This window comes from Trifolium pratense, linkage group LG7 (assembly GCF_020283565.1).
Source record: "Trifolium pratense cultivar HEN17-A07 linkage group LG7, ARS_RC_1.1, whole genome shotgun sequence".
NCBI classification, from domain to species: Eukaryota; Viridiplantae; Streptophyta; class Magnoliopsida; order Fabales; family Fabaceae; genus Trifolium; species Trifolium pratense.
The window spans coordinates 39,554,939-39,581,878 of NC_060065.1; the positions used below are offsets into that span (position 1 = coordinate 39,554,939).

The window sequence follows — 26,940 nt, forward strand, 5'->3', positions numbered from 1 at the left end:
TGACTTGTTAAAAAAAACTAAAATAAATAAAAACAATTTTGCAGGGTAATTCTACGTCCAAATAATTGACTCTATCTAAACTAATATATTTATTTAAAAATATTTAAAATTGAATTTCTTTATTTTGGTGCATAGACTATTCCGACAACTCTTACTATTTGTGGTACATATACTATTACGACAACTCTCACATTTTTTTTCTTTTGTTTGTTATTGACAACTCTCGCATATAGAAGAGCCTATAATACGTGTCACTAATCCCGTTTGGCCAAAAAAATTTAGGTGTAAAAGTTATTTTAATTCTAAAATTAGAAGTAATAGCTTTAAAATTAAAATTGTTTCACAAATCTTATTTTCTAAAAAAAATATTAAAAGTTTTTTTTATTATATTAGAATTAAATGATATGTTTGATAATATATTATAATTTTTTGAAATAAATAAAATATTAAAAATGATCAAATTTTCACAAAACATAATTAACATTAAGTTTGTTTTTTTATAAACAATAACTTTTTTTAAAAAAATATAAACAAAAAAAAAATTAAAAGAGATTAATAAGATAATTAATAGTAAAGCTTTTACTAAGTTCGTAAACAAAAACATAAAATAAATAAATAAATAAAATATGTTCCTGGCAAAATTCGAAGAGGCGTGATTTGACAAAACTTCCGAAAAGTTATTGCAAAGTAACACCAGCTTATTTTGAAGAGCTGTGTTATTTAAACACAAATTTGATCGACACGTATTTGACAATGTATAAATATAAGAGAAAATGAGTGTGCACGGTGACTCACCTTGCCTAACCATAGAGCCGGCCCTGCTTAACTAATACTCTCGAAACACTATTTAGTATTTTCATAATATTGTGGTCTTCCTTTTTTGAACCCTTTTTAGAAACAGGTCCATATATTAAAAGCACTCAACATACAATCAATTTAGACAATTCTTTTTATTGGATGGACTAAAAAATATCATTACAATTACAATTAAACGGGTCCATATATTAAAAGCACTCAACATACATTTAACTATTGGATGGACTATAATTAATCGATTTTCTACGTGTAGCCGGAGTTTCGGACTAGATTATCTGACTTCAAAGGGACAGGAATTTGACCTGACTTGTTTATGCATGTTGACATATATATATAGCATTAATTAGCAACATAATAATAAGAGTATCATATTGCAAGCTTATATTTGCTCTTTTCTATATTTGATGAAAATATATCTTCCCAAGTTATTATGCTATGAAGACACTCGTGATTTATTTTAATCATTCAGTTTATCATCATGTCCCCTAATTAAGATAAAAAGCTAGCACTTAATGAATCTAGAGGCATTTTTCAATATATGCATGCCATGCCTCAATAATGTCAACATCAACAACTTCTTCTATATTTAGACTATATCAAAGTCGAGGCGAAAAATATTTCTTGCTTAAGGCTGTGGATTTATAAATATCAAAATCATGTGATGTATATTCATTGAAAAGCCGCCTCTAGCATTTATTTAATTTTCATAAAAGGATATTTTAAAAGAGTGTTTACCTTGAAAAAAAACTTAGAACAACAAATGCAAATTTTTGTTGTACTCTATTTAATTTTAAAAATGACAAAAAGGCTCAACAAAACATGGGTTAGAGAATGGATAAAAATATAAATTTAGTCCATTAAATTTTGAGATAATTTTATTTTTTTAACAATTATTTCTTTGCTTTTTTTTTTTTTTGATAATCTACGTAAAAATTCTTTGATAAGAATACCAACTATATATTTTGACATTGCTTTTTTTTTTTTCCTCTTTACCACTAAATAAAATTATATATACTAGCGGGCCAGGCAGGCGCGTTATGTACCCAAAAAAAAAGATATGCCTTATGTTATGGTGAGTTTGTTAATAAAAGATTTTTGTTGCTACTAAAAAAAAGCAAGGATAATGTTGGTATTATGAAAATTCTACCCCAAAACTCATGTATTCTTTTTATATATTATAGTATAGAATAGATATAGATGAAAAAACCATAAAAAAAAAAAGAGAGGAAGTTAAGGGCAATTATGGAATAATTAAAAAACCATAAAGGAAGTTAAGGGCAAAATGGACCAAAAAAAATCCAGCTCAAACTCCCTTATCCCCTTTATATATTGTTATAGAAGTATAGAATAGATATAGATGAAAAAACCATAAAAAAAAAAGAGAGGAAGTTAAGGGCAATTATGGAATAATTAAAAAACCATCAAGGAAGTTAAGGGCAAAATGGACCAAAAAAAATCCAGCCCAAACTCCCTTATCCCCTTTATATATTGTTATAGATAATTAAAAAACCATAAAGGAAGTTAAGGGCAAAATGGACCAAAAAAAATCCAGTCCAAACTCCCTTATCCCCTTTATATATTGTTATAGATAATTAAAAAACCATAAAGGAAGTTAAAGGCAAAATGGACCAAAAAAAATCCAGTCCAAACTCCCTTATCCCCTTTATATATTGTTATAGATATATATATGTGTGTGTGTGTGATATTTCAAATTTTGTCACTTTTTCACTTTTTCATTTCGGATTAAATGAGTTATTTTAATTAACACACAAATTTCAAAATTCAATTCAATATTATGACTTCATTGGGTTGAAAAAATGTTTATAGACCTGTGTTATCTACTACAAAACCTATTTTCCTAAATGTATATACTTTAATGAGGCCGTTTAATATACATCGGATTTAAAGGTTAATTTTTTTTTTCTATCGGTTTAGTATTTAGAAATTCTACTCTAAACATGGATAAGTGGGTTGTCCGAGATTCGAACAACAACCACTACATATAAAATACGATGTCCCGCCAACTGAGTTATGTTCACGGGACGTTTAAAGGTAAACTTTACGGTGGTTAAAATATGGATTAAATATGTTTTTTATCCTTATATAATATTTTATTTTTTATCCCTGTAAAAATTTAAAAGTGGTATGTTTTGTTCTCTAGAAAATTTTAATCGATGAAGTTTTAGTCTCATAACGACTCAAACATCTTACTATTTAGATTATTTTATTATATTGGCATATATGATCCTCTTAAAAACTTAAAACAACATTTTTGTTTCATATTTTAAATTATAAACTCTATTTGAACGGAATAGGAGTAGCTTCCAAAGCAAAAATCGATATATGTATTTTCAAACGGAATAGTTCAAACTTTATTTTCTTGATATTTGACAAATAGTTCAATCTTTTAGCCTATTCAATCACTTGTATGTATTTAATTCCTTCCTAAATAGGTAAGATATACTTTTCTTCTTTCATTTATCATGAGAATTAGGAGTACTACTATTACAATAGAGCAAGTCTAGCCATCCAACATAAATCATAAATGTAACAAGTCAAACAACATGACTTGACCAACATGAAAATTACGTATAATACATATGACTCTTTACACCAATAGAAGGTTCTCCGTTTCATTGAAATTCTTCTATGACTTTTTTTGTGATTCATTCTCCTTTTTTTTTTATATATATATATGTATATCTTTAGTTACTATTTATTAGACACTACAAATAGAGAAAAACCAAAAGCATTCACACACACACATAGAGTGAGAAAATATATTAATCATATGGGTTTTAACGAAGATTTCAACATGGATCATAATGAATATGTTGTTGATGATGATGAAGATGTTCCACTTCCTGGATTTAGATTCCATCCAACTGATGAAGAACTTGTTACTTTTTATCTTAGAAGGAAACTTGATAAGAAACCTATTGCTATTGATCTCATCAAACAAATTGATATATACAAATATGATCCTTGGGATCTTCCAAGTATGTCTTCACTCTCTAGTTATATCTTCTTCTTTTTTTTCTTTTTTAATTTTATTGATTCTTCTATTTTTCTTAAATTTACAAGTTTTGAAGATTAATTAATTTCTTACAAGATAAAATTCCTATTGAAGATAATAATAATTTTCAATTCCAACTAAAACACAAGCTTAAGGAAAAAATGAAGAAGATGAAGAAATATGGTGATAATTTTTTAAAGCACTAAGACATGGTTTCATAAGCTATAGGTCAAGTTTTTTTTTCTCCTAACCTTCAAATTTTTGTTGAAAGGGGAACCTTATAATCTCGAGTTCAATTTTTTTTTTATGAAATCAAGTATTGTGACATGATTAAAGAAAAAACTAAATTAATGATAAAAATTATAAAAATATATAGAACGCTTTTTAGAATTAATTATATTCCAACAACTCTCTATATATGTAAGATTTCATGCATCAATTACACATCTATACAACATAGTGCAACACCATAACTTTTTTTCTTCACTTATTTTTCTTTTTGTTCTTCACTTATAATTTCATATATACATTATACAGAATCAAGTGTACCTGGAGCAGAGAAAGAAGCATACTTTTTTTGCAAAAGAGGGAGAAAATATAAGAATAGCATAAGGCCAAATAGAGTAACTGGCTCTGGATTTTGGAAAGCAACAGGAATAGACAAACCAATATACTCAAATGGAGGAGAAGGAAAAGATTGTGTTGGACTCAAAAAAACACTTGTTTACTATCGTGGTAGTGCTGGCAAAGGCACTAAAACTGATTGGATGATGCATGAATTTCGTTTCCCTTCTAAAATTATTGATGCCAACACTAATCTTCCATATGCTAAGAATTTTGATGTTGATAATGCTCATGAAGCTGTAAGTAATTTGCATTATATATTTTTATAATTTTTTTATGATCCAATATTTTTTCACTTCTCCTTCCTATCTAGTCACATTTTTCACTTTTTCTTGGAACATAAGAGTATACATTATTTGACTAAAAATTAAAATTAGTTGATAATGTGTGTCTAATATTATAAGATATGGCTTAGAAGTGTGTTTATGAGGGAAAATTATTCCTCATCGTCAATTTTATAGAGTTGAGACTTATCCCAAATTTAAATATAGTTATTCAGTTGCTCAGATTATACTCTAGGTATCTGGATGCGAGATAATCTTATATTCAGTGTCTCATATTTAATGAGATATGACCTAAAATTTACGGAGTCTAAATTTTAAGAGCGATTAAAATGTACACTAGAACTGGCTCTTGGACTACTTGATGCCTGAACTGTCCTTCGGATCAGATTAAACTGGTGGTGAAAGCCCAAAAAAATGTAACGCTAGAAAAATATATAGCTAGAGTGCATTTATTTTAAATAAGTAAAATGTTAGTAGAAATGAAAAGCTACTTATGATCATTACAATCAAGTTTTCTATTTTACATAAGAAAAGTAAAAGAAAATAAATATATATGTAATTCTTAACTAAATCTTTTTCATATTAAACAAAAATGTCCTAATGATTTTTCTTTATGACATGCAGGAAATTTGGACATTGTGTAGAATTTTCAAGAGAAATGTATCACAAAGAAAACCACAAATGGCAGAGGTGAAATCATTTGCTACCAAGCGTCAAGCCATTCAAGAAAAGAGAAGTAGAATGGATAGCAATATGGAGTTCAACATAAATCAACAAACATATATCAATTTTGGTGAAAGTCATGAGCAACATCACCACAATGAAGACAAACCAATTAATAACTATGCAATAAGTGATCAAAGGAATCAATTTCATGTAGATCAATTGAGCTCTTCAGTTCCACATCAACCTCAACAAAATAATGTAACACAATATTCAAATTTTTGGATTAACCAACCTGCAAATGAGTTATTATCATTTGATAATTGGGATGAGCTTGGATCAGTTGTAAAGTTTGCTGTTGATTCACCTAGTTTGTAAATAGTAACTGCCATGTAGTAGTTTTATACTATGGCATGTATCGTTGGAAGTTAGAATATATATATATATATATATATATATATATATATATTTAGAATACATTGATGTGCTTGTATTTTAGGCCTATGTATATTATTGATATTGTTTGTAACATGTGTAACTTTTAGGCTTTGTTCGGTAAAAATAGTGGATGATTGATAAGCTAGCTGATGGCTTTATAGCTTATAGCTGATGGTTGACAACAGATGGTTTATAGCCAATAAGCTAATTGAAGTGTTTGGTGAAATTAATAGTTCAACTAGCTGATAAATGTAAAATAACATAAAAGGATATTCTTAATTAATAATAAAATTTATATCAAATGTATATTTAAATTTAATAATGTAATATATCTTTTATATATATTTTTATATGCTGAAATGTTATTTTAAATTTATTTCACCTTTTAATGTAATATATCTTTCCCATTAATGTGTATACTTACGCGTACACTAGCCAACTTGCAAAATAATTAAAAATTGACGTCATATTTTAGCAATGAAAAATTGCAAACATAAAATATAGAATAATACTACAATATCATGAGGGAAGATCAAAGTAAGATTAGTACGGTCAGATGGCACTACATATCATGAGAGATTAAAGGGAAATAATCTTCGGAGTCAAAGGTAGAGATCATTTTATTTTATTTGGTGATTTGTTCAAATGAAAGATAAAGGTCGTGTCCGATACTTGGTATGGTTGGCAACCACTTGGAATATTTGGAATCTTCGCAATAAAATAATTTTTAAGGGCAATATTCCGGATGTTTCGTCGTTATTGGAGACAATCAAACTTCATTCTTGGTTGTGGTTCACTAGTCGGTATGGACGTAGGACTTGTACTCCTTTTCCTTTTTGGTATTTAAATCCTATGTCTTGTATTCTGAGCACTTAGTTTAGTGCTCTTTGTTGTAAGGGTTTGAGTACCCCTCTGTACTCCCTTATAATAAATTTTTGATTATAAAAAAAAAAAGGCAAATAATCTTCAAAAAAAAATAATTGACGCAACTATAATCTTCAATTGTAAAAAAAAAATACAGATATAAAAACCAAAATTCACCTATATAACATGAGACAAAGTAAAATTAACCCTAATTTATATTATACCACTTTTATTTTAAAATTTATTTTGCTCTTCTTTTTTTTTTGTCAAGTAGCCCTAGTGGCTAGCTAGAAAATCCACCTTAAAGGTGAATAAGTGGAGTCTCCCGAGTTCGAACCTGGACTCCTGCACATATAGTGCGATGTTCATACCAACTGAGTTAAGCTCACGGGGACAACTTTATTTCGCTTTATTTGCTAAAAAGAAAAAGTCTACAACCACAAATAATCATGTGGCCGCCTCAAAGCCTCTTAAAATAATTTGATGTTGAGAAGAAATATGTTTTGGGAGTATCTCTTAAATTCTCTTTCTATAAAACGAAATTATCATATAAAAAACAAATTAAAGTTAATAAGAAAATTATAAATAAAAATGCACACTTGTTTAATGCCTGCGATTTTTTTCTAGAAAAGTATTCCATATGGATATATCAAATTAAAGGAATAACGTCAATATTCTGGAATAATATACTCCATAAATAATGCAACGTATTAATCATAATCTTACAATTATAATGAAAAGGACCTTAATAATAAATATACTCTACGTACTTCTGTGAAGGAAAAGAAAAAAAAAAAAGACATCTTTTGAGTTTCCAATGTTTTTATAAGGTTGAGACAAATTTAAAAAATTAAATTAAATATTACTTGTGTCAAGAGTCTCAAATTAAAGTAGATATATAAAATGGTTCAATTTGCCTACAGAAAGAAGAAGAAAAAAAAAAACTCAATTTGAATTGGTAAGTATTAACTAAATTGTTCTTGAGCATAAATCAATTGGTAAATATATTGCATTTTATAGATAGGATTAGAGTTGGAGCACCGAATTTTCCACTTATTTATTTTATTTCAAGAGGTAAATTTTTAATTATTAGGCTAGTTGACAAAAAAAAATATTAACTCAATTAATAAAAACTAAAATTATTATGCTAGAAATTTGTGATATATTGCAGGTTCGAAATACTCATATGTTAGTTAACTAACAAACCCAATTCGTCACATCAGTAGCAAATGAAAAAAATTAAATATTTTTTCATCCGCTACTTAATTAGCAGACAACTTACAGACATAAAAATCAGGAATTACATTGCAACGTTATATTTAAGAATTAGTTAATTTATTTGATCCTTAGTCTTGTTTGTGTTATGTTTTTAATTTAAGATCTTCATTCTCAATGTAACATGTCGTTGTTTTTATCGGATATTTCTTTATCGTAATTGTCTAATTTTTTAAAATTTTTGTTCTAGTGTCATTCGCTAATTAAGTAGCAGACTAGTCAATAATATGAACGAAAATGATAACAACAAAGGAAGATCAAAATTGACATAAAAGTTAAACATCAAAAAATTTACTATTTTCATTACAATTGAAAGTAAAAATACATTGAAATAGATTTGTTGTAACGTAAAGCAAATTAATTTTATAAATTAGAAGGAAAAAAAATTAAATCAACTTATACACTCTTAATAAAATATTCACCCGGGGGAAATCACTCCAAGTAATGAATTGAAAATTTTTACATTACCCCAGTACACCCACACTCTCCAAAATAAATATTTGAACAACATCTCAGATACTCTTTTTTTGGTTACAATCTCAAATACTCTAAAACAAGAGCATAAAAGAAAGAAAAAAGACATAAATATAAACTTAAAATGTTTACAAGTGTTACTGCCTGGTGTGTTGAAATAAGGAACTTCAGGTCTTTATATATAGCATGAAGCTCCACCACGCTTCAGTTCTCTAAGCAATGTGAGACTTCTCCAATATAACTTCCTTGACCTTTTTTCCTTCATTAGCAATGTGAGACTTACATTGTAATCAACCCCAACAATCTCCACCTTGATTGTAATGGTCTTCAATCTTCATTGTCTACACCGACAATCATTATCTTCCGCTTCCATTGTCTATACCAACAAATTAAATTATCATACTCCACCATAAAAAGTACATTGCACTTGGAACTAAACCATCACAAGAATTTTCTTCACTTGGAATTAAAGCATCCGAAGAATTTAAACATCCTGAAACCTTGCTTAAAATTTATGGTGCAACTTCCATGTTGGCTTTCCCGGAAGTTCATCAGCCATCGAGATAACTCACAACACACCTTGCATCAATGTCAACCAATGCCCTTGTGTTGTTCTGAATCCCTTAGCAATAACTTGTCCTTTTCCATGGTATAGTGGAAATACCATAAGGACACATACTGCTCCACCTGGATAACCTCATAACACCTTGTGTAACCCTGATTGCATTCACACATCCTTAACTTGATTTTTCACAAGCCAAACAAGATTCTTCCATCGGTTTTCTCTAGCCTAAACTTCACAGCGGATAAGAACTCTCTCTCCCTGAATCAAACCAAAAGCTCTGATATCAGTTGTTGGGAAAAACAGGCATGGAGAAAATAAAAGAACACAATTAACAACACAAGAATATAACATGGAAACTGCAAAACCGGAGAAAAAACCACGGCCGTTGTTAAAATCGACAACCAGAGAATAAACACTATGTGAAAATTGTTATAACACATAGACTTCACTCTAAATCACCCCATAACCTCAGTACACTCACACTCTCCAAAGTAAATATTTGAACTACATCTCAAATACTTTAAAACAAGAACATAAGAGAAAGAAAAAAGACACAAATATAAACTTAAAGTGTTTACAAGTGCTACTGTTTGGTCTGTTGAAATAAGGAACTTGAGATCTCTATATATAGCATGAACCTCCACCACGCTTCAGTTCTCTAAGCAATGTGGGACTTCTCCAATATAACTTCCTTGGTCTTTTTTCCTTTCATTAGCAATGTGGGACTTACATTGCATTCAACCCCAACACTTTAGGGGTGAAATTTCTAGCCATTAACTACTGACTAAAAAAAGTGTGCAAGGAAAGATGACCATTGACCATACTCAAGGGCGGAGCCCCTCATGGGCTGGGCTATGGCCTGCCCCAAAGTTTTAAATTTTTTTTCATAGTTATACTCTTTAGTGGATGTATTAAACCCCCACTAAATAGTCTGTGTAGTTTGACTGCTTTTTGGTTTGCGGGGGTTTCAAACCCCCTCTTATTGGACGACCCCGAATTTTTTTAGTGCTTTCCAGTTTGCGGTGATTTCAAACCCCCTCTATTTAGAAGTTGACATTCTAATTTACAAGATTATTAACCTCCTTTAATTTACTTTTTGAAGTGTTCATGCTAATGTTTTATTGTTTAATAATTTATAGATGTTTTACAAATGTGTAATTTATTTTTATTTAAAATAGAATTTCAATGTATAAAAATTCATTTTTGACGGTAGTGTATAAAAATTCATGTTTGATCAATCTTTTATTAAAAAATTTAAAATTTTTGTTGCTGAGTTTCATATATTATTATAAACATAAATACAAGAACTAATTAAAAAGTGCGAATTTTACACATGAATTGACATAAAATATATTTCATGATATATTTCAAAAATTTATTTATTAAAAATGGTAGTAATCAACCTTTTGACTATTTTTGAAATATTCATATTAAACACACTTTCAATATGATATGCTTTATTTTTTAGTAATTTTTTTTTTCATAATTGATTTATATTTATAGCGGCCCTCCCCAATCTTTTGGGCTAGCCCGCCACTGGCCATACTTTATCAGATTAAATATATTGTTTTTTTTTTTCGCTAGGTACGTAATATAGTATTCCAAATATGGATTATGCACTTATTACACAAAGAAAATCAATCAAAGCTCAATAGGTTTGTAAACCAAAAAAAAGCTCAATAGGTTCAAAATTACATAATTTCTAAGTTACTATGTTATTAAGTGATTGATAGAGAACTTAAAGAATAGCTTAGCAATTTATTAACCAAGATAAACACTAAGTTGTTTCTTTGTGTAAAAGCTTACATCGAAGAATATGAATCCCAAGACTGCATGCAATAATTGTTCATAAATCACAACTTGAAGGGTGATAGTGAAGAAATTCCAAGGCCATTTGCTAAACGATGTGTCATGTACTCTTTGAAAGAAGTATTTCTGAATATTGGTGGATTTTCTTTAGATAATAATTCCTTGATTGGACCAATTACATTTTCCATACCATCAACTGAATGATTGCATGTTCTAAAAATGGATGCAACTGAAATTCTTGGACCTACATGTTTTGCTAAAACTCTATGTTGAACACTTGTGAACTTGTCATTACTCACTAGCTGTAGAAAAGAAAAATTAAAATTGATCATAGTCAGCCAATATTCAATTTTTTGACATTTATTATATGATCTTTGCTTCATTTATTATACTTGAAGTACTTAAAGAGGAGAAACGATAACATTATAAATAAGATTACGAATAAATCATCTGAGGACTATGATTCCTCATCAACTCTAAGATGGAAAAGGAAAACCCGGGTTTGATTCTTGAGTGGAACAATTTCTTGGTCAGATTTTGCTTACCTTGTGGCCGAACTCTGGACTATTAGGGTTCTTTTCTCTTATGAACCAGAGGGTTATAAACAAAAAAAAACTCTAAGATGGAAAAGAAGTAATTAATGTTTATTGAAAATGTTTATTATTTAGAGACAATTTTTATTTGAAAAAAAGTCATTCATATTTCTGTAACATAGGGAATATATTTTGTTTTAAATCTATATAGATCGTATTAATATAATATGGTGAATTCTTAAGTACACATCTTGTTTAGGTATGTACCGGTACACCACCAGTGACGGAGCCAGAAATTTTATATATTGATCTGGCAAAAATTTTGTCTAACAAAAAATCTCAATTTTGCCCTAAGTTAACCCCTAAAAATTTTAGTTTATCTCAGTTTTGAATAAAAAATCTTAGCTTTTCCCCAATTTTGCTTAAATTAACCCTTAAAAATACCAAAAATTTTGGCGAGAACCTAGGCAACTGCCCTAGCTTGCCCCCATGTAGAATTGCCCATGTATACCGCTAAGGTAGATAATTACGATAGATTCATAAATAGTGTTTATTAATTTTTGAACCTATTAAAATTATTCACTTCAGTGGTATACATGTACATATCCAAATAAGATGTGTACTGGAATGTTAACCATCTAAATAAAATTTACTAAGTAGAATGAATATACTAGTTATATGCATGATGAACTCATCACCTGTAAAAGATCTCCTATGTTCACTACAAAAGCTCCATGAATGGGAGGCACATCAATCCATTGATTATCATGAAGAACTTGTAAGCCACCAATATGATCTTGCAAAAGTAGTGTAATAAAGCTAGCATCTGAATGCTTGGTAGTGCCTATGGTTAACTCTGGCTCAGGACATGGTGGATAATAGTGACATAAATGAAAAAAACTTTCAGCACCACCCATTTCTTTGAGGTGAAAACGATTAAGGCCAAGAGCCTCTGACAATAACTCATACAAAGAAGAAGCAAGTGCCATTACTTCTTTTGTGTATTCTTTCACAATATCACTGCAAGTTTGTTATCATCAGCAATTCATCAAAAACAGAATTTCAAGTATAGAGGATCTCTAACTATGTATAAGGAACTTAAAAAAATTAAATAAAACAATATTAACAACTAAATATTTAATGTACGAGCAACTCTTGGTGGTCCCAAAGATTTGATCACTTGATTTAATTTAGTCACACACATGTTTGGTAAAAGATAGAAAGAGAAAATAATTAAATAATATGTATTTTTATACGAGTGTGAACAAATATTTGTGACAATATATAGGTTTAAACACGCATTCAAACATATCAAATGTCTTTGGAGTCTTTCACCATTTTTTTATAGGCATCCTGCTATGATAGATATGGACCATCATTTCTAAAAACTGCAGTCAAGATTGTTTTATTGCATGTCTGAAACCGTGTTTGTAATCTGAGCCGTCATATCTCAAATAAACGACTGATATTTGTTACGGCAAGAAACTGAGTCAACCGTTTAGAGCAGGGAATCGGGGTCCGGTGACTTAAGAGTGCGCAGATTTGAATCCTAATTAGAACAGATTAAACTTTACATATCTTTTCATTGAATTCCAGATTACAAAGAATTTTTTTCTCTGAGAATCGGAGCATTAAAACAAAACAAAAAAAAAAACTTATCTATCTATTAAATTGGTGTTTACTTAAAGGAGTATATTATATGACAAACCTGCAAACTGGAGGCAGTTCATCAGCTTTGGGAGGATGAGGTGCCCAGAAAAATGCAAGTGTGTCCCTCCACTCAGCAGATAGGTCTTTGTAAAGACTAAAATTGGAGAGATAAACAACTTTTTTGGTGAGATCTCTTGTGTAATATTCTTTCCTAACCTTAGCATCTTGTTGATGAAATCTACATATTCCTTTGATCATCTCATCCAAAACATGTATTGGAATTCCATGATTTATTACTTGAAAGAATCCCCACTTCTCACATGCATTTTGAACTTTTTTCACAACTTCATCTCTCAAAACAGGATCATCATGGATTCCTGTCAAGTCAATTATAGGGACACTGACCTTTGAATTTGATTCATTGACTGAACTATCATTGATGTTAGATTGCTCACAATAGAACATTTGTGGAACTTTTGTTACTCCATTTTCTATTAGTCCTTGGACACCAACCTTTGACTCATCAAATTCTTTTAGTTCACTTTTTCTATCATATGTTGAAGAATTTCCTATTAAATCACTTGTGATTGTGGCCATCATATATAATATTTTGAGATTATTATGTGTGCATTGATTTTGAAATGAAAGAAAGTTTGATGGATTTAAAATGAAGGGGTTGATGGAAGGAACAGATATATATCATTGTTTCCTAATTAAGCTGCTCTTCATAAACGGTCAACTAAATTATTGTCATAATTAACTTGGATTTAATGAAGCAACTAGATATGAAGCATTTCTTGTTTGTCCTTATTAGCTACATCAATCTATTGAATAAACTACATATATTTTTTAACTAAAAAAACTATAGAGTTAAATATATTTTTTATTTCGATAAAAAATTTAAATTTCATTTTTAGTTGCTGAACCAAATTTTTGGTCTCTATAAATTATAAAACAATATAGTTTAAATCCAATTTTAGGGACTAAAAATATATAGTTTTGTACTTTTGGTCCGACAAATAATTTAAAATATTTATATATAGGGTCTAAATTGTATGTTTAATTCCAAACAACCATGTTATTTATTAATCAAAACAAAATCTAAAGCCATTGTAAGTGGGCACACTGAAAGTGAAAACGAAACCATTCTTTTATAAATGGCCATTGTTTTATTTTATTCTACAGATTATGTCATGACATTGTTAGTATTGGCTCTTTTCAAAATAATATTCAAGTATCTAAGCCTTTTTGCTACACAAATATTTAATTAAGGAGATACTTTTTTTTTTTGACAAATAATTAAGGAGATACTTATACATACGAGATATGGTTTCGCCAAATTAGCCTAGTTCCCTAGATTTTACCAAATAATTCATTTAATTAAAGAAGACTTTTGAAGAAAAAACCAACAGATGAGAAGTAGTCAAGGGTAGTTGATAGCAACCATGATATGGGCAGATTTTATTTCATTCTTTATTTATTTATTGGATGGCATTCTTTGTCATCACTCTTCACTCACATTCATGATGAATCATGAATGTATAATTGTGACCTATAATTTGTTCATGTTGATATTAAAATATGCATATAAAGGAATAACTTATTCTAGCATATTTCATTGTAATTAATGTTGCTGATCGGTCCCTACGAGTTTAGCTTAGTTGATAAGGGATATTGCATTTTATATATAGGGACCGAGGTTCGAACCACAAATACCCCACTTATTCACCTTAAGGAAATTTCTAGCCACTAAGCTATCTGACAAAAAAAAAATGTTGTTGATCGTACAATGGTTTTTCATTGCAAGTCTATCGTCTTCTCTTATTTATTTTTTGTCAACATGGTAGCCGATACACCACCGCCTATTCCGGTGACTTTTCTAATAAGTCATCCCACTACAAGTGTCGCCTCGTTTGATTCAGTTTGTCTCCAAAACCTCTCTGTCAGAATCAGAGAACTGTTGTCATGCGCTCTCACGCGCAACTTCTTTCTCTGGTGTGTCACGCTCACTCGCTGTCGCTTCCACTATATGTGATAGCACATCCAGTCGCCGTAGTCACTATTTAGATTGTCTGGCCACCTCGGACTAGTGTCGTAGATATGCCCTTAGGTTTCAGTTTTGATCTTGTCCTTGTGTCACATGTGAGTTGGTTTGGAATCAAGCTAAGATACTATAAACTAATGACATTCCACGTATCTATGGAGTTTATCACAGATTGATGAATATCATTACATCAAAGAAGATATATGGTTCTATTGCTACATATCTTGGTAAAGTTCATGTTTCCTCTAAATTTGGATTCCTTGTCTATGAGGTGGTAACTCAATGATAAAAAATTTGTCTTGTAACCACAAAAAATGGAGTTCAAATCTCCTCAAAGACTTTTGTAAAATGATTATTCGTGTCACTTTAATTGATAAAAATTATGATGTTTTTCTTTTTAACAATAAAAATTATGATGTATTATTTGTTAGGAGAGGTCAACCCCTTAAATGGATCTCAATTACCTCGAGGGGATTAGTCTCCGCAGTTGCGCGCGGAGGATACCTTTGGTTTACCAACAAAAAAAATTATGATGTATTAAAGACTAGAGAAATTGTGGTTCTTGCTTGAATAAATAAACTGCAATTAAACTTGCTAGAGGTACAAGATTTTGGTGACTAATGTTGATGTTCAGCTGTAAGGCTGATATTCAATTATAACATCTGTAAGGCCTAGTTCAACTGACAATGTTGATGTTGTTAGGTTGGACATCTTCACTCAAGTTCGAATTCGGGACCTCGCAGTTGTGTGCGAGTTTTAAGTGATGTTTGTCACTACTTCATCTACAAAGGGAAACAAAATTATTGATAGAGAACTTCAAGAGTTTAACAATAGATTCACCGAAAATAAACACTAAGTTGCTTCTTTGTGTAACAACCTTAAATCCAAGAATATACATCCAAAGATTACATGAAATATGTTCATAAGTCACAGCTTATAGGGTGATAGTGCAGAAACTCCAACGCCATTTGTAAAACGATGTGTCAAGAATTCTTTGAAAGAAGTATCTCTGTATATTGGTGGATTTTCTTTAGATAACAGTTCTTTAATTGGACCAATCACTTTCTCCATATCCTCAGGTGAATGATCATGTGTTCTAAAAACAGATGCAATTGAAATTCTTGGACCTACATGGTTTGCTAAAACTCTGTGCTCAACACTTTTGAACTTGTCATTACTCACAAGCTGTAGAAAGAAAAATTAAAATTGATCATAATTAATACTCCTCCGGTCACTATTATAAGCAAATAATCACTTTTTAGATTCATTGAAAAATTGATTAATATAGTCTATAATATAGATCAGATACATCAGTCTTTCAATGAACCTAAAAAGTGATTTTTTTTTCTTATAATAGTAACCGGAGGGAGTACCAAATTTTTATTTGATGACATGATATAAATTTTAAAACATTTTTAGGCATTATGCACAAAGAAAAATAGCACACACAAAACACAAATTACTCTACAATTCACCATATCTAACTATACTGTTGTCCTTTGTGCTTTGTCTTATATAAAATTATATGATAATTTGATGTATGATGAACTCACCTGTAGAAGATCACCAATGTTCACTACAAGAGCTCCATGAATGGGTGGTACATCAATCCATTGATTGTCATGACGAACTTGTAAGCCGCCAATATGATCTTGCAAAAGTATTGTAATAAAGCTAGCATCTGTGTGCTTGCAAGTGCCTATGGTTAATTCTGGCTCAGGGCATGGTGGATAATAGTGACATACATGGAAAAAACTTTCAGTACCACCCATTTCTTTAAGGTGAAAACGATCAAGGCCGAGAGCTTCAGACAATAACTCATACAAATAAGAACTAAGTGACATTACTTCTTTTGAGTATTCAGTCACAATATCGCTGCAAGTATTATGATATGATCAACATCATCATCAATTACAAAAATATTCTAAGGACTAATCATAAAAGTAGGAGTATACAATCAACTCAGATCTTCATACACCCTCTCACTTATAATTTGGTAAGTAAAAACGTATAAAAGATTGCTTATGATTTGAATCAAACGAGTTCTGAGACACATTTTAAAACATCAGTATAGAATATGGACACAAACATTGGATGTTTACTACTTTGTTTTGTGAAGCACCGACAGACACGAACATCGAATATGACATCGACACAAACATGTAAACAACCATAATAATTTGAAGGGGCAAAAGTGATTATATGTAATAATAAGTGTCGGTGTTTTGCAGAACTCTCGACATGTCAAACACTCAGACAAGTGTCGAACAATCTGAATGTCGGTGCTACATAATTTTCATTTACTTATGAAATAGTAAAGATCCCATACAAAATGTGTGGATGTGATAAAAAATAGCGAGAAACAAATGTGTGAAACTCTGACACGTGTCATTTATTTAATATTTTTCGTAAAATAGATCGATCATTTACTCATAAAGTAGTAGTATTATTACAAACCTGCAAACTGTTGGTAGTTCTTCAGCTTTGGGAGGATTAGGTGCCCAGAAAAATCCAAGTGTATCCCTCCAATCAGTAAAAGGGTCTTGATAAAGAGTAAAGTTTGAAAGATACACAACTTTTCTAGTGAGATCACGAGCATAGTATTCTTTCCTCACCTTAGCATCTTGTTGGTGAAACCTACAAATTCCTTTGATCATCTCATCCAAAACATGAGTTGGAATTCCATGATTTATTACTTGAAAGAATCCCCATTCCTCACAAGCATTTTGAACTTTTCTCACAACTTCATCTCTCAGAACAGGATCATCGTGGATTCCTGTTAAGTCAATTGTAGGGATACTAAGCTTTGAATTTGATTCACTGATTGAGACATCATTGAGATTAGAATTTCCACAATAGAACATTTGCGGAACTTTTGTTACTCCATTTTCTATAAGTCCTTGGACACCAACCTTTGACTCGTCAAATTCCTTCAATTTACTTTTTCTGTCATAAGATGGAGCATTTTCTGCTAAATCACTTGTGTGTGTGGCCATTGGAAAGAAAGTTGGAACTTTTCTGCTATATGTTGATGTTATCTGTGCATTAATTTTGTAAGGAAACAAATTTTGATGGGTTCAAAATGAAGGGGTTGAAGAGGAATTGATGGAAGGAAGATGTATCATTGTTTCCTAGGATGTTCTGCATAAAAGGTCAACTGCATAACTTGGATTTAATAAAGCAACTAGATATGAAGCATTTTTTTGTTTGTCCTTATTAGCTACACTAACCTATTAAAAAATATCTGGTTTTTATTTTCAAAAAGACTAATACTTTTGATTCAATCAAAACTACTGTCATTTAGTAATCAAATTAAATTGCCATTTTTTATCAGCACTTGCAAAACCTTAGTGCAAGCACTTATTTTTGGTCTGTTTGTGGAAGCACTTATTTTGTTTATATTATCTTGTCAAGAAAGAAATTCATCAAAAATTTAGAGCATACCACATTCGAAAAGACAAATAGAGAGTCTCTGTTTCCTAATTACTAAGTTTATACATTTACACTCCCATGGGCCATAAAGGCAGGTCAAGTTCTCATAAATAGTGTTAGATAGAGTGTAAAAGAGAGTGTTCCTAACACTTCTCTTACAGATGAATTTTGCAGAGTATAAGTAAGAATTATAAAATAAAAAATAAAATAAAAAAGATAATATGTGAAAAGAAATTCTGAAAAAAAAATACAGGGATGATATTCACTTTCAAAAAACTTTTTCCTAATACCCTCCAACAAGCTTTGCCACAACAAATTAAATAGAAAGTAACCTTTCAACACTACCACCAAACATGAAATTGAAAAGCTCATTTCAAAAGACAGAAATTACTAAGCCACTAAATCATCCATTCAACAATCATCACACACTTCTTCTGTTGCCACATTTTATTTCAGCACACAAGTACAATCACAACATAAACAGACCTTACTTCATATGCCATACTGTCCTCTTATTCTTATCACAACCACAAGCACCTAGAATTCATCACACATTATGCAATTACCCTATAACATATGCTAATTATATATTCACCGACTAATTTTGAGCAAGAGCAAGGAAGAAAATGTCATCAAGCCTGTCATTACTAGGAGAGTTTCCCCCATATACCAATAATCCCTCTTGGCCACCTCGGGAAGCACCGGCAAACGCACACCACCCACGTGGCCCTGGATGGCCACCAGATTCCACCTTATCATCCAACCTCGTCCATGATAGTGTCTCAGTGTCTAATGCATAAACCTCTCCGGAAAATTGGCCAGCACCCATGTGACCTTGGTCACTAGGGTCTATTTCCCCACCATATACAATTATGTATTTTCCACTCCTTAAAGTGGAAAACACGCTACGGGCTGTTGGTTTCTGCCCACTCGTTTCCACTTGGGTCCATGTTTTTTGGGCCAGATCAAAGAAATGCACGTCGTCCACTTCCATTCCAGCGAAACCATACACAACCCATATTTTTCCTTGGGCCACTGTTAGGCCCGGCCCACCTCTTCCCTTGCAATTTTCCCCTGGAGATGGAAATTCCACCCACTTCCCATCAATGGTATCAAAGGCCCATAAGTCATTGAGCCTTCCGGCGTTCCCACAACCACCAAAAACATACACGCGCCGATCATCGGCCGTGATGGAGTGGTAGCTACGGTGAGGAGGCCCAATATCTCCACTTGAAATCAAGGCCCAATGGTTGGTTTTAGTATCAAAAGAATAGAGTTCATTGAGCTCTGTGTGTTCAACATCTCTTCCACCAAATACATAGATGGTTTCTCCAACTGCAGCCATTGTGACACCGACACGTGGTGGTGGGGTGTCGCCGGATACATCGGCTACTGACCATGTCAAGGTATCCAAGTCGTACACGTGTAACTTGTTATCAACGGGCACACGTGGCACAAACTCACCCCCAAATGCATAGACCTTTTGTCCTACTATGGCAATAGCATGTGAACTTCTCGCTCCTTGTGTGGTTCCTCTTTGATCAAGCTGACACAAGAATTTAAAAAAAAAAAATCTGAATGTTTCTTTTAACAATTCTACGGGAATTTCATTAATCTTTAGCATAAAAATAACTATCCCAATTTTCAGAGTCATAAATATTATCTATAGGGCCTAAGAAAACATCTTAAGAATATCATCTGATAGAAGATAACACAGATTATCTACCCAAAAAAAAAAGGATAACACGGATTTTTTATAATTTAACCAAAGGAATCGATAATTAAATTTGCGTTTTAAATTTGAGAGATTAGTTTCTCTAGCTACACACCGGTACCCAAACTATGCCAATTTCTCTTATGGCAACCTAATTACCTAAAAAATCTAGAAGTTAATTTCATGTGATTTCTTATAAGTTATATCCATGCTGATGTGATTTCCCTAATAAAATTATCCATGAGAAATCCTCTCTCTAGTATCAAATGTAAGCAAAAACATCTATTTATTTGGACTGAAGGAAGCCTGTACTAATATGCAAGAGGCTGAATCATATCAAAAAATATATAACTTCAACGACAATTGACATTGTCACCTTTAAGTAAAGGTCATAGTCCTCCCTCCATGTCCTTGCTTGCACTTGTCTCAGTGGAATGATTGGTGCTAATTTGACAATAATAACAAAAAAGATTTGATACTTTTGAATAATTTTCAAATATCAGTGCACCATGAAGAATATTGTATGATACTTCTTCACCTTAAAAGGCTCTCCATGGACCAGGATTATGTGTGGCCACAAATCATTGACTGCATCCAGATATTAAGTTTAAAAACTTCCAATTAAGATCGAACAAGATTGAACGATTGTGACTTCATAATCAAAATTTAAAATCAAACAAAAATTAAAAGCTGTCTTTAAATAGGAACCGTCCGATCTTGATCGATCGGACGGTCCTGATGTACTGACGGCAGCCGACTGACTGCATGAACTTAATCCAAATTAGTGTAGTTGAGTATAGGCCTCTCAAATTCTAATACTCATTGTTTTAGGAATTTAAACTCGTGTTCTTTTGAATGATTCGTCTTTAATTAAGCTGATTATTGTTGATGGTGAAAACTAGTGGACGACCAAAACAAAATTGGGATTGAGACTTGTTAGAGAAAAATTGAAGTTGGGAAGTTGATTTTGACCTGAAATCATTATGCTATTGAAAACCTGAGTAATCTATCACTATCAGCATCGCACGCAAAATCACGAAAGAATCCTTAAACTAAAACCCCCCAAATTTTAATTTCACATACTTATTTTCGTCATTTCAGAACAAAATTAAAAAATAAATTCTACCATAGATATTTATCAATTAGTATCAGTGAAAGTGAAACTCAAAAGTAAGTAACTGTGAAAGAGAGAGAATCCAAAAAAGCTAGAATAATCAATTATTATACAAATTAACCTAGGCATAAGAAAAAAGATGGTAGAAAATAGGGATAAAAATATGAAATGAAAGAGAGAGAGAGAGAGAGAGAGAGAGAGAGAGAGAGAGAGAGAGAGAGAGAACAGACCTTGACCCAACTGCCATGAAGTATCGCCATTGCTGTTCACTGTGCTGTTGTTGTTGTTGTACAAGGTAATGAGTTGGGTGGCCTAATATATATATACTCACGTAGGAAAGAATTCGACGGAAGGAAAAAGCTAACGGTATTCGGTCACTAGTTAAACTTAAAAGTATATAAATAATGGTGACCGGGATTTTCAGCTTTTTTCTATCATTTTTTATTAGGAATCGAATTCGGGTTTATCTAACTATTCGTCTTAGAAGAAGTTAAATAATAACTTGAGTTCAATGTCTTGGTTGATATATGGGTTATATTTTATATGGCTAGAATTTAATTTTTTTAAAGTGAATAAATGAAAGTATAAGAGTTCGAACTTCAATCTTATATATTATATGCAATGTTCCTATCAACTGAGTTGGTGTTATTTTCCGTTGTTTGATTATTTTAGTTTATTATTTGCATGGATCATGCCTTGATGATGTAATACCACAAGCTTTTATTTACAATTAATTTAAACTAGTGCCACAAGCTCGCAGTCCACTGATCTCTCCTTTGTTTGGTTTAAAAAATAGCTCAAAGTTTTAGGATTCTGGTTTAGGTGTTATGTGATTTCAAATATCATTGTTTTTTGAAGGAATTCAAATATCATTGTTAACGATAATATTAAAATAGGATTTCTCCAAGTATAAAGATTGTGATTCCCTTGATACGGCCTAAATCATGCCTTGTTGTAACTTGCAAATATGATGACAAGTTAATTGTCACAAGGGGGCTATGGTAGTTATACATATATTTGAGTTGAATTTGTTTCACGACCTGTTGTAAGCATGAGCTGTACAATATCATTAAGCTATTCTTGTTATAATTGCTAATAGATGTTGTAGCTAATTATAGGGATCTAATTAGTTGACAGTTTATGTATATTACAATTAGGAATATTTGTTTTTTCTTAGTTAGAATACTTCCTTAGTTGACAGCCTATGTGATTGGCCTTTGCAATAATTTGATGTTAAGAATGTTTTTCTTAATGGAGACCTAGGGGAGGAGGTATACATGGACTTGCCACCAGGAGTTAAGCGTGGTAATTCATGTAAAAAGAAAGTGTGTAAGTTAAAAAAGTCTTTGTATGGACTAAAACAGTCTCTTAGAGCTTTGGTTTGGAAGGTTCTCTTCAGCCATGAAAATTTTTGGATATAAGCAAAGGAAGGTTCTCTTCAGCCATGAAAGTTTTTGGATATAAGCAAAGTAATTCAGACCATACTTTGTTTATAAAGCACCAAAAAGGGAAGGTAACCATCTTAATTGTGTATGTTGATGATATGATTGTTACAAGGGGATGATCCTTGTGAAATAAAAGTATTACAAGAATATTTGGCTGCTGAATTTGAAATGAAGGATTTGGGACAACTTAAGTATTTTTTGGGAATTGAGGTTGCAAGGTCGAAACAAGGGATTGTTCTCTCACAACGAAATGAATCATAAGCTTGGAATCTTCCCACACCAAGTCCCTACGGATAAGGATCGTTATCAGCGACTGCTTGGGAGACTAATCTATTTGGCACACACACGACTTGATATAGCTTATGCTGTAAGTGTTGTAAGCCAATTCATGCATTCACCAAGTGAAGAGCATATGAATGTTGTTTATCGAATTCTACGATATTTGAAGAATGCTCCAGGTAAAGGATTATTGTTCTCAAAAAATGGTGTTGCTAACATTGAAGGCTATACAAATTCTGATTGGGCAGATGATCAAACAACTAGAAGATCTACATCCGGATATTTTACATTTGTAGAGGGTAACCTTGTCACTTGGCGAAACAAGAAGCAAAAGGTTGTGGCACGATCAAGTGCAGAAGCTGAATTCCGAGGTATGGCCCATGGTATGTGTGAACTGTTGTGGATTAAAAGTGTTCTAAAAGACTTGGGAATCAAGTATGAAGAACCTATGAATCTTTATTGTGACAACAAAGCAGCCATTGAAATTGCACAAAACCCGATACAACATGATCGCACCAAACACGTCGAAGTTGATCGCTACTTCATAAAGGAGAACCTCGACCAAAAGATTGTACAATTTCCATTTGTCAAATCTGAAAGCCAACTAGCTGATGTGCTCACAAAAGTTGTTTCAGCAAAGGTCTTTCATAGTGCTATTGACAAGTTGGGCATGATAAATATCTATGCTCCAACTTGAGGGGGAGTGTAGGCATGAGTTGTACAATATCATTAAGATATTTCCTATTTTGTATAGTAAGTTGTAACTATATATGCAGTAAGTTCTCACACTTGTTAACTCGGTTGTCAAGTCTCATGACATTGTGTCTTTGGGGGTTAAAGAAACAAGTCGTTAAATTGTTTGAAATTAACTAAACGGAAGAATTTGTTGTGTCTCGCATCTTTAGAGAAGACAACTATTATGCTAACAAAATGGCATCTTTTGGTGTTCATAATCAAGGCTTTGTTTGGTGGGATACAATTCCCTCTTGCATTAGAGATTTATTTGTTAGGAATAGACTAGGCATTTTTCATTATTATTTTTATTAATATTTCTGATAGAATTTGTTTAGGACAAAACTTAAATACCGTACCATAAGTACTGTTTTTACTGTTCTCCAATTACAAATATACGCGTGTATCGTTTTATATTCAGTTTTAACACCGTTTGAGTTTCCGTCACATTCCTTTGTGTCCTCTTTTACCCCACTTCTCCATTCTCCCTCCTGCGTCAATTGTTGTTCCATATTCTTGTATCGTGAAGAAAAAATACTGGTTTGCGGCTTGCGATTTTGAAACTATTGAAAACAAATTTTGGGCCGGACATTTATTGTAATTCACCGGGTCATTGTCGAAAGAATCAGTTAAATACAGATCTAACTTTTTTCCTCCATGGCAGTGGATCCGATTTAGTAATACGCGAAGTTCAAGTCGCACCGCCGGTAGTCATGAATCCGATTTCCTGTTAAACATCAATTTTGGTCCTTTGGGAGTAGTTTTCTTCTGAAAAGTCTCACATAGATTTCCTGCAATAACTAAAAACAAGTGGAATTTTTGGATTTTGTTTTGTTGGACGAAACGGTGAATGAAGAATGCACCGGTTTTGACTTAAAAAATTGGATAGTGACCAAAGCTCCATGGTAAAGATGAATTTTTGGGGTGAATACTGTTCAACTGCTTTTATTAAACAAACAGAAGGCTCACGACGTTAAGCTAGAACATTAAAATAGTACACGTGTATAGATGTAATTGGAGAACAGTAAAAACAGTACATATTGTACTGTATCAAAGTTTTGTCCATTTGTTTATTTATTTGATTATTTGATGGTATCATTTTATTTTCTTGTTGCAACATTTTTTTTTCCGTATAACCAAATGAATTTCAGTATGTAAGTCAAGTGAGTCTATATATGAGAGTCCAGTGGCAGAGCCACATTAGTTTCAAAGTAGAAAATTGCTTTTTAGGCCCCCCTATAATACTTTCAGGCCCCCCGTCTTGACCAATTTGCCCTTAAAACCATTTTGGTACATGCAATACGAAATAAGACTATTTTGGTACGTAACTACCGAATTACAAAAAAACGTGCTTATTTGCGGGGGTTTTGTTCAAGATAATTTGGAGGAGGTTCAAAACCCCCGCAAAATATACAAAATATGTAAAAAAAATTTAAAGCTATAATACATTCAATAACAACCAACAAATTCGATTAAAGCTGCTGAGCCAACAAAAAACCTGATTCTAATTTATAAAATGCAACGTACATACTTCTCTGACAGTTCTGTAGTCATGTTTTCAATAGATGCATCAACAACATGGACCATCAAGGCGACCAAGATTTGGCATTAATGTTGTAAAAGGATAATCGGCGATATCGGGTTTTGGAAGTGTAATGGCTGCCAGAAGCGTTGATTTCCCATCATTTGGGAGTCCCTGCAACATGATTAACTTGATCTTGAGCAGCTGAATGAAAACATTTTTGCAGGAGTAAAACCTTCTAAAAAGCAGTCTTTCACTTCCTCTAAAGCCAATGAATTTCACCATATTAAAAAATGATTTATACAATCCAAAGAATCTAGATGAAACAACACAAGCTTTACAACATCTCACCCTACTATTCTTCACAATTTTCAATAGAAGTCGTGGTTAGTAAAATCACCATTTTAGTTTCCCAGAAATCTCAAAATTATCATGATGCTTGGTAAAGAGATAAGACACATAATTAACTTATCAACATCCCACACAAAGTATTATGAAGATAAAAATGAGAAGACCCATAAAGAACTAAATATAGCACTATGAATAGATGCAATACTTACAATCAAACCAACATCAGCTACAACTCTTAGGATCAACTCCAACTTAATCTTATAAACAAAGACAAGTTATTGACACTCAATTGAAAACCAGAGCATAAATGCCTCCAAAACAGACTTCGAAACAATTCACAACTTTTAAGTAGTACAAGCTTACCACTAAAACAAGTTGTTCTATCCTCATGAAGGCTAGATATCTTATGAAAACCTTTATTGACATTCTGAACCCTAGAGAACATATCCCTGCTACCAAGAGATCCCATATCAATTCTCCATACATATTCTAATCCTACCAAAAACATGTGATGCTAAACACCATAATATTTTCATGGGCATTTAATCAAACACCTATGATGCATTTTTATCAAACACTTATTCTAGCCTTACGAAACTATTAGTTCCTATATATATTGCAGATTGGAGGCCATCTCCGAAGCATACCTGCACCAATTATAAGTCGAGCTTTCAATTTCATAATCTGAGAAAAATGATCTCAAAATAGTATAAAGCAGGGACGTGGCATAAATCAAACTATCAAAGGGTTACCCGAGACAAATTAACATAATGCTAACTTGCTGAGAAAAATCAGTAAAACAAAGATCATCCGAACTGTGTTTTTTTCTATTTTTTTGAACTGCAAATTTTATTAATAAAAGGCAAGCTATGTACAAGGAGTACATAACCGCCCAGGAGAGATACAAGGAGGAAGTAGCTGCTCCCATAAGGCCGAAAAACACAAAAATAGCAGCAACACAAAACAACATAAAAACAGAACAGATGCAACACAAGGAAACAACACAACAGAAGGAAAAAACGCAGCAACACAAAAACAACAAAGCAGGACCTGAAGTTGAACTTGAAATATCAATTCCTTTGAAGATAGAGTAACACAATTACCAGACAATGTGCTAATACATATTAAGAAAACAGAGTAAGCTTTTCGGTAGACTGAAACCGAATGGGAGCGTTTTCGGTAGATAGAAACCGAATTGAAGCATTTTCGGTACAGAGAAACCGAATCGAAAAAAAAAAGAGAAGGTTGGTTTGGCTTTGATTTGCTGCTGCGCTTCTGTTTTAATTTCTTCTGGTT

At 31.9% G+C, this 26,940-nt stretch overlaps 3 protein-coding genes across 4 annotated transcripts; 1 reads left to right on the plus strand and 2 right to left on the minus strand.

The window, feature by feature from the left end:
• The first annotated feature begins 3,512 nt into the window (after nt 1-3,512).
• On the plus strand, nt 3,513-5,855 carry LOC123899699 (transcription factor JUNGBRUNNEN 1-like). Its single transcript, XM_045950912.1, has 3 exons — nt 3,513-3,815; nt 4,370-4,695; nt 5,365-5,855. Exons 1-3 carry the CDS (start codon nt 3,608-3,610, stop codon nt 5,779-5,781), a joined length of 951 nt encoding a protein of 316 aa, XP_045806868.1. The 5' UTR covers nt 3,513-3,607; the 3' UTR covers nt 5,782-5,855.
• Nucleotides 5,856-10,778: 4,923 nt separating this feature from the next.
• On the minus strand, nt 10,779-13,752 carry LOC123899698 (1-aminocyclopropane-1-carboxylate oxidase homolog 1-like). Its single transcript, XM_045950911.1, has 3 exons — nt 13,070-13,752; nt 12,060-12,381; nt 10,779-11,130 (listed from the first exon to the last, which is right to left on the minus strand). Exons 1-3 carry the CDS (start codon nt 13,609-13,611, stop codon nt 10,873-10,875), a joined length of 1,122 nt encoding a protein of 373 aa, XP_045806867.1. The 5' UTR covers nt 13,612-13,752; the 3' UTR covers nt 10,779-10,872.
• Nucleotides 13,753-15,836: 2,084 nt separating this feature from the next.
• Nucleotides 15,837-21,641, minus strand: LOC123900061 (nitrile-specifier protein 5-like). 2 transcript variants are annotated; one of them, XM_045951360.1, is made up of 4 exons: nt 21,546-21,641; nt 17,513-18,196; nt 16,609-16,930; nt 15,837-16,240 (listed from the first exon to the last, which is right to left on the minus strand). In XM_045951360.1, the coding sequence occupies exons 2-4, from the start codon at nt 18,049-18,051 to the stop codon at nt 15,983-15,985; spliced, it is 1,119 nt and encodes a 372-aa protein (XP_045807316.1). In that variant the 5' UTR covers nt 18,052-18,196; nt 21,546-21,641; the 3' UTR covers nt 15,837-15,982. The 2 variants fall into 2 exon arrangements, with proteins under 2 accessions (XP_045807316.1, XP_045807317.1); XM_045951361.1 differs by lacking the exons at nt 15,837-16,240; nt 16,609-16,930; nt 17,513-18,196 and adding an exon at nt 18,847-20,033.
• Between the last annotated feature and the right edge of the window lie 5,299 nt (nt 21,642-26,940).

Coding starts and splice junctions, on each gene's coding strand:
- LOC123900061 (XM_045951360.1), bottom strand. CDS start 18,051: ATGGCCACACACACAAGTGATTTAGCAGAAAATGCTCCATCTTATGAC. Junction 16,931..17,512: donor GAACTACCAACAGTTTGCAG/GTTTGTAATAAT, acceptor TAATACTTGCAG/CGATATTGTGACTGAATACT. Junction 16,241..16,608: donor ACATTGGTGATCTTCTACAG/GTGAGTTCATCA, acceptor TTCTTTCTACAG/CTTGTGAGTAATGACAAGTT.
- LOC123899699 (XM_045950912.1), top strand. CDS start 3,608: ATGGGTTTTAACGAAGATTTCAACATGGATCATAATGAATATGTTGTT. Junction 3,816..4,369: donor TGATCCTTGGGATCTTCCAA/GTATGTCTTCAC, acceptor TACATTATACAG/AATCAAGTGTACCTGGAGCA. Junction 4,696..5,364: donor TTGATAATGCTCATGAAGCT/GTAAGTAATTTG, acceptor TATGACATGCAG/GAAATTTGGACATTGTGTAG.
- LOC123899698 (XM_045950911.1), bottom strand. CDS start 13,611: ATGATGGCCACAATCACAAGTGATTTAATAGGAAATTCTTCAACATAT. Junction 12,382..13,069: donor GAACTGCCTCCAGTTTGCAG/GTTTGTCATATA, acceptor ACAAACTTGCAG/TGATATTGTGAAAGAATACA. Junction 11,131..12,059: donor ACATAGGAGATCTTTTACAG/GTGATGAGTTCA, acceptor TCTTTTCTACAG/CTAGTGAGTAATGACAAGTT.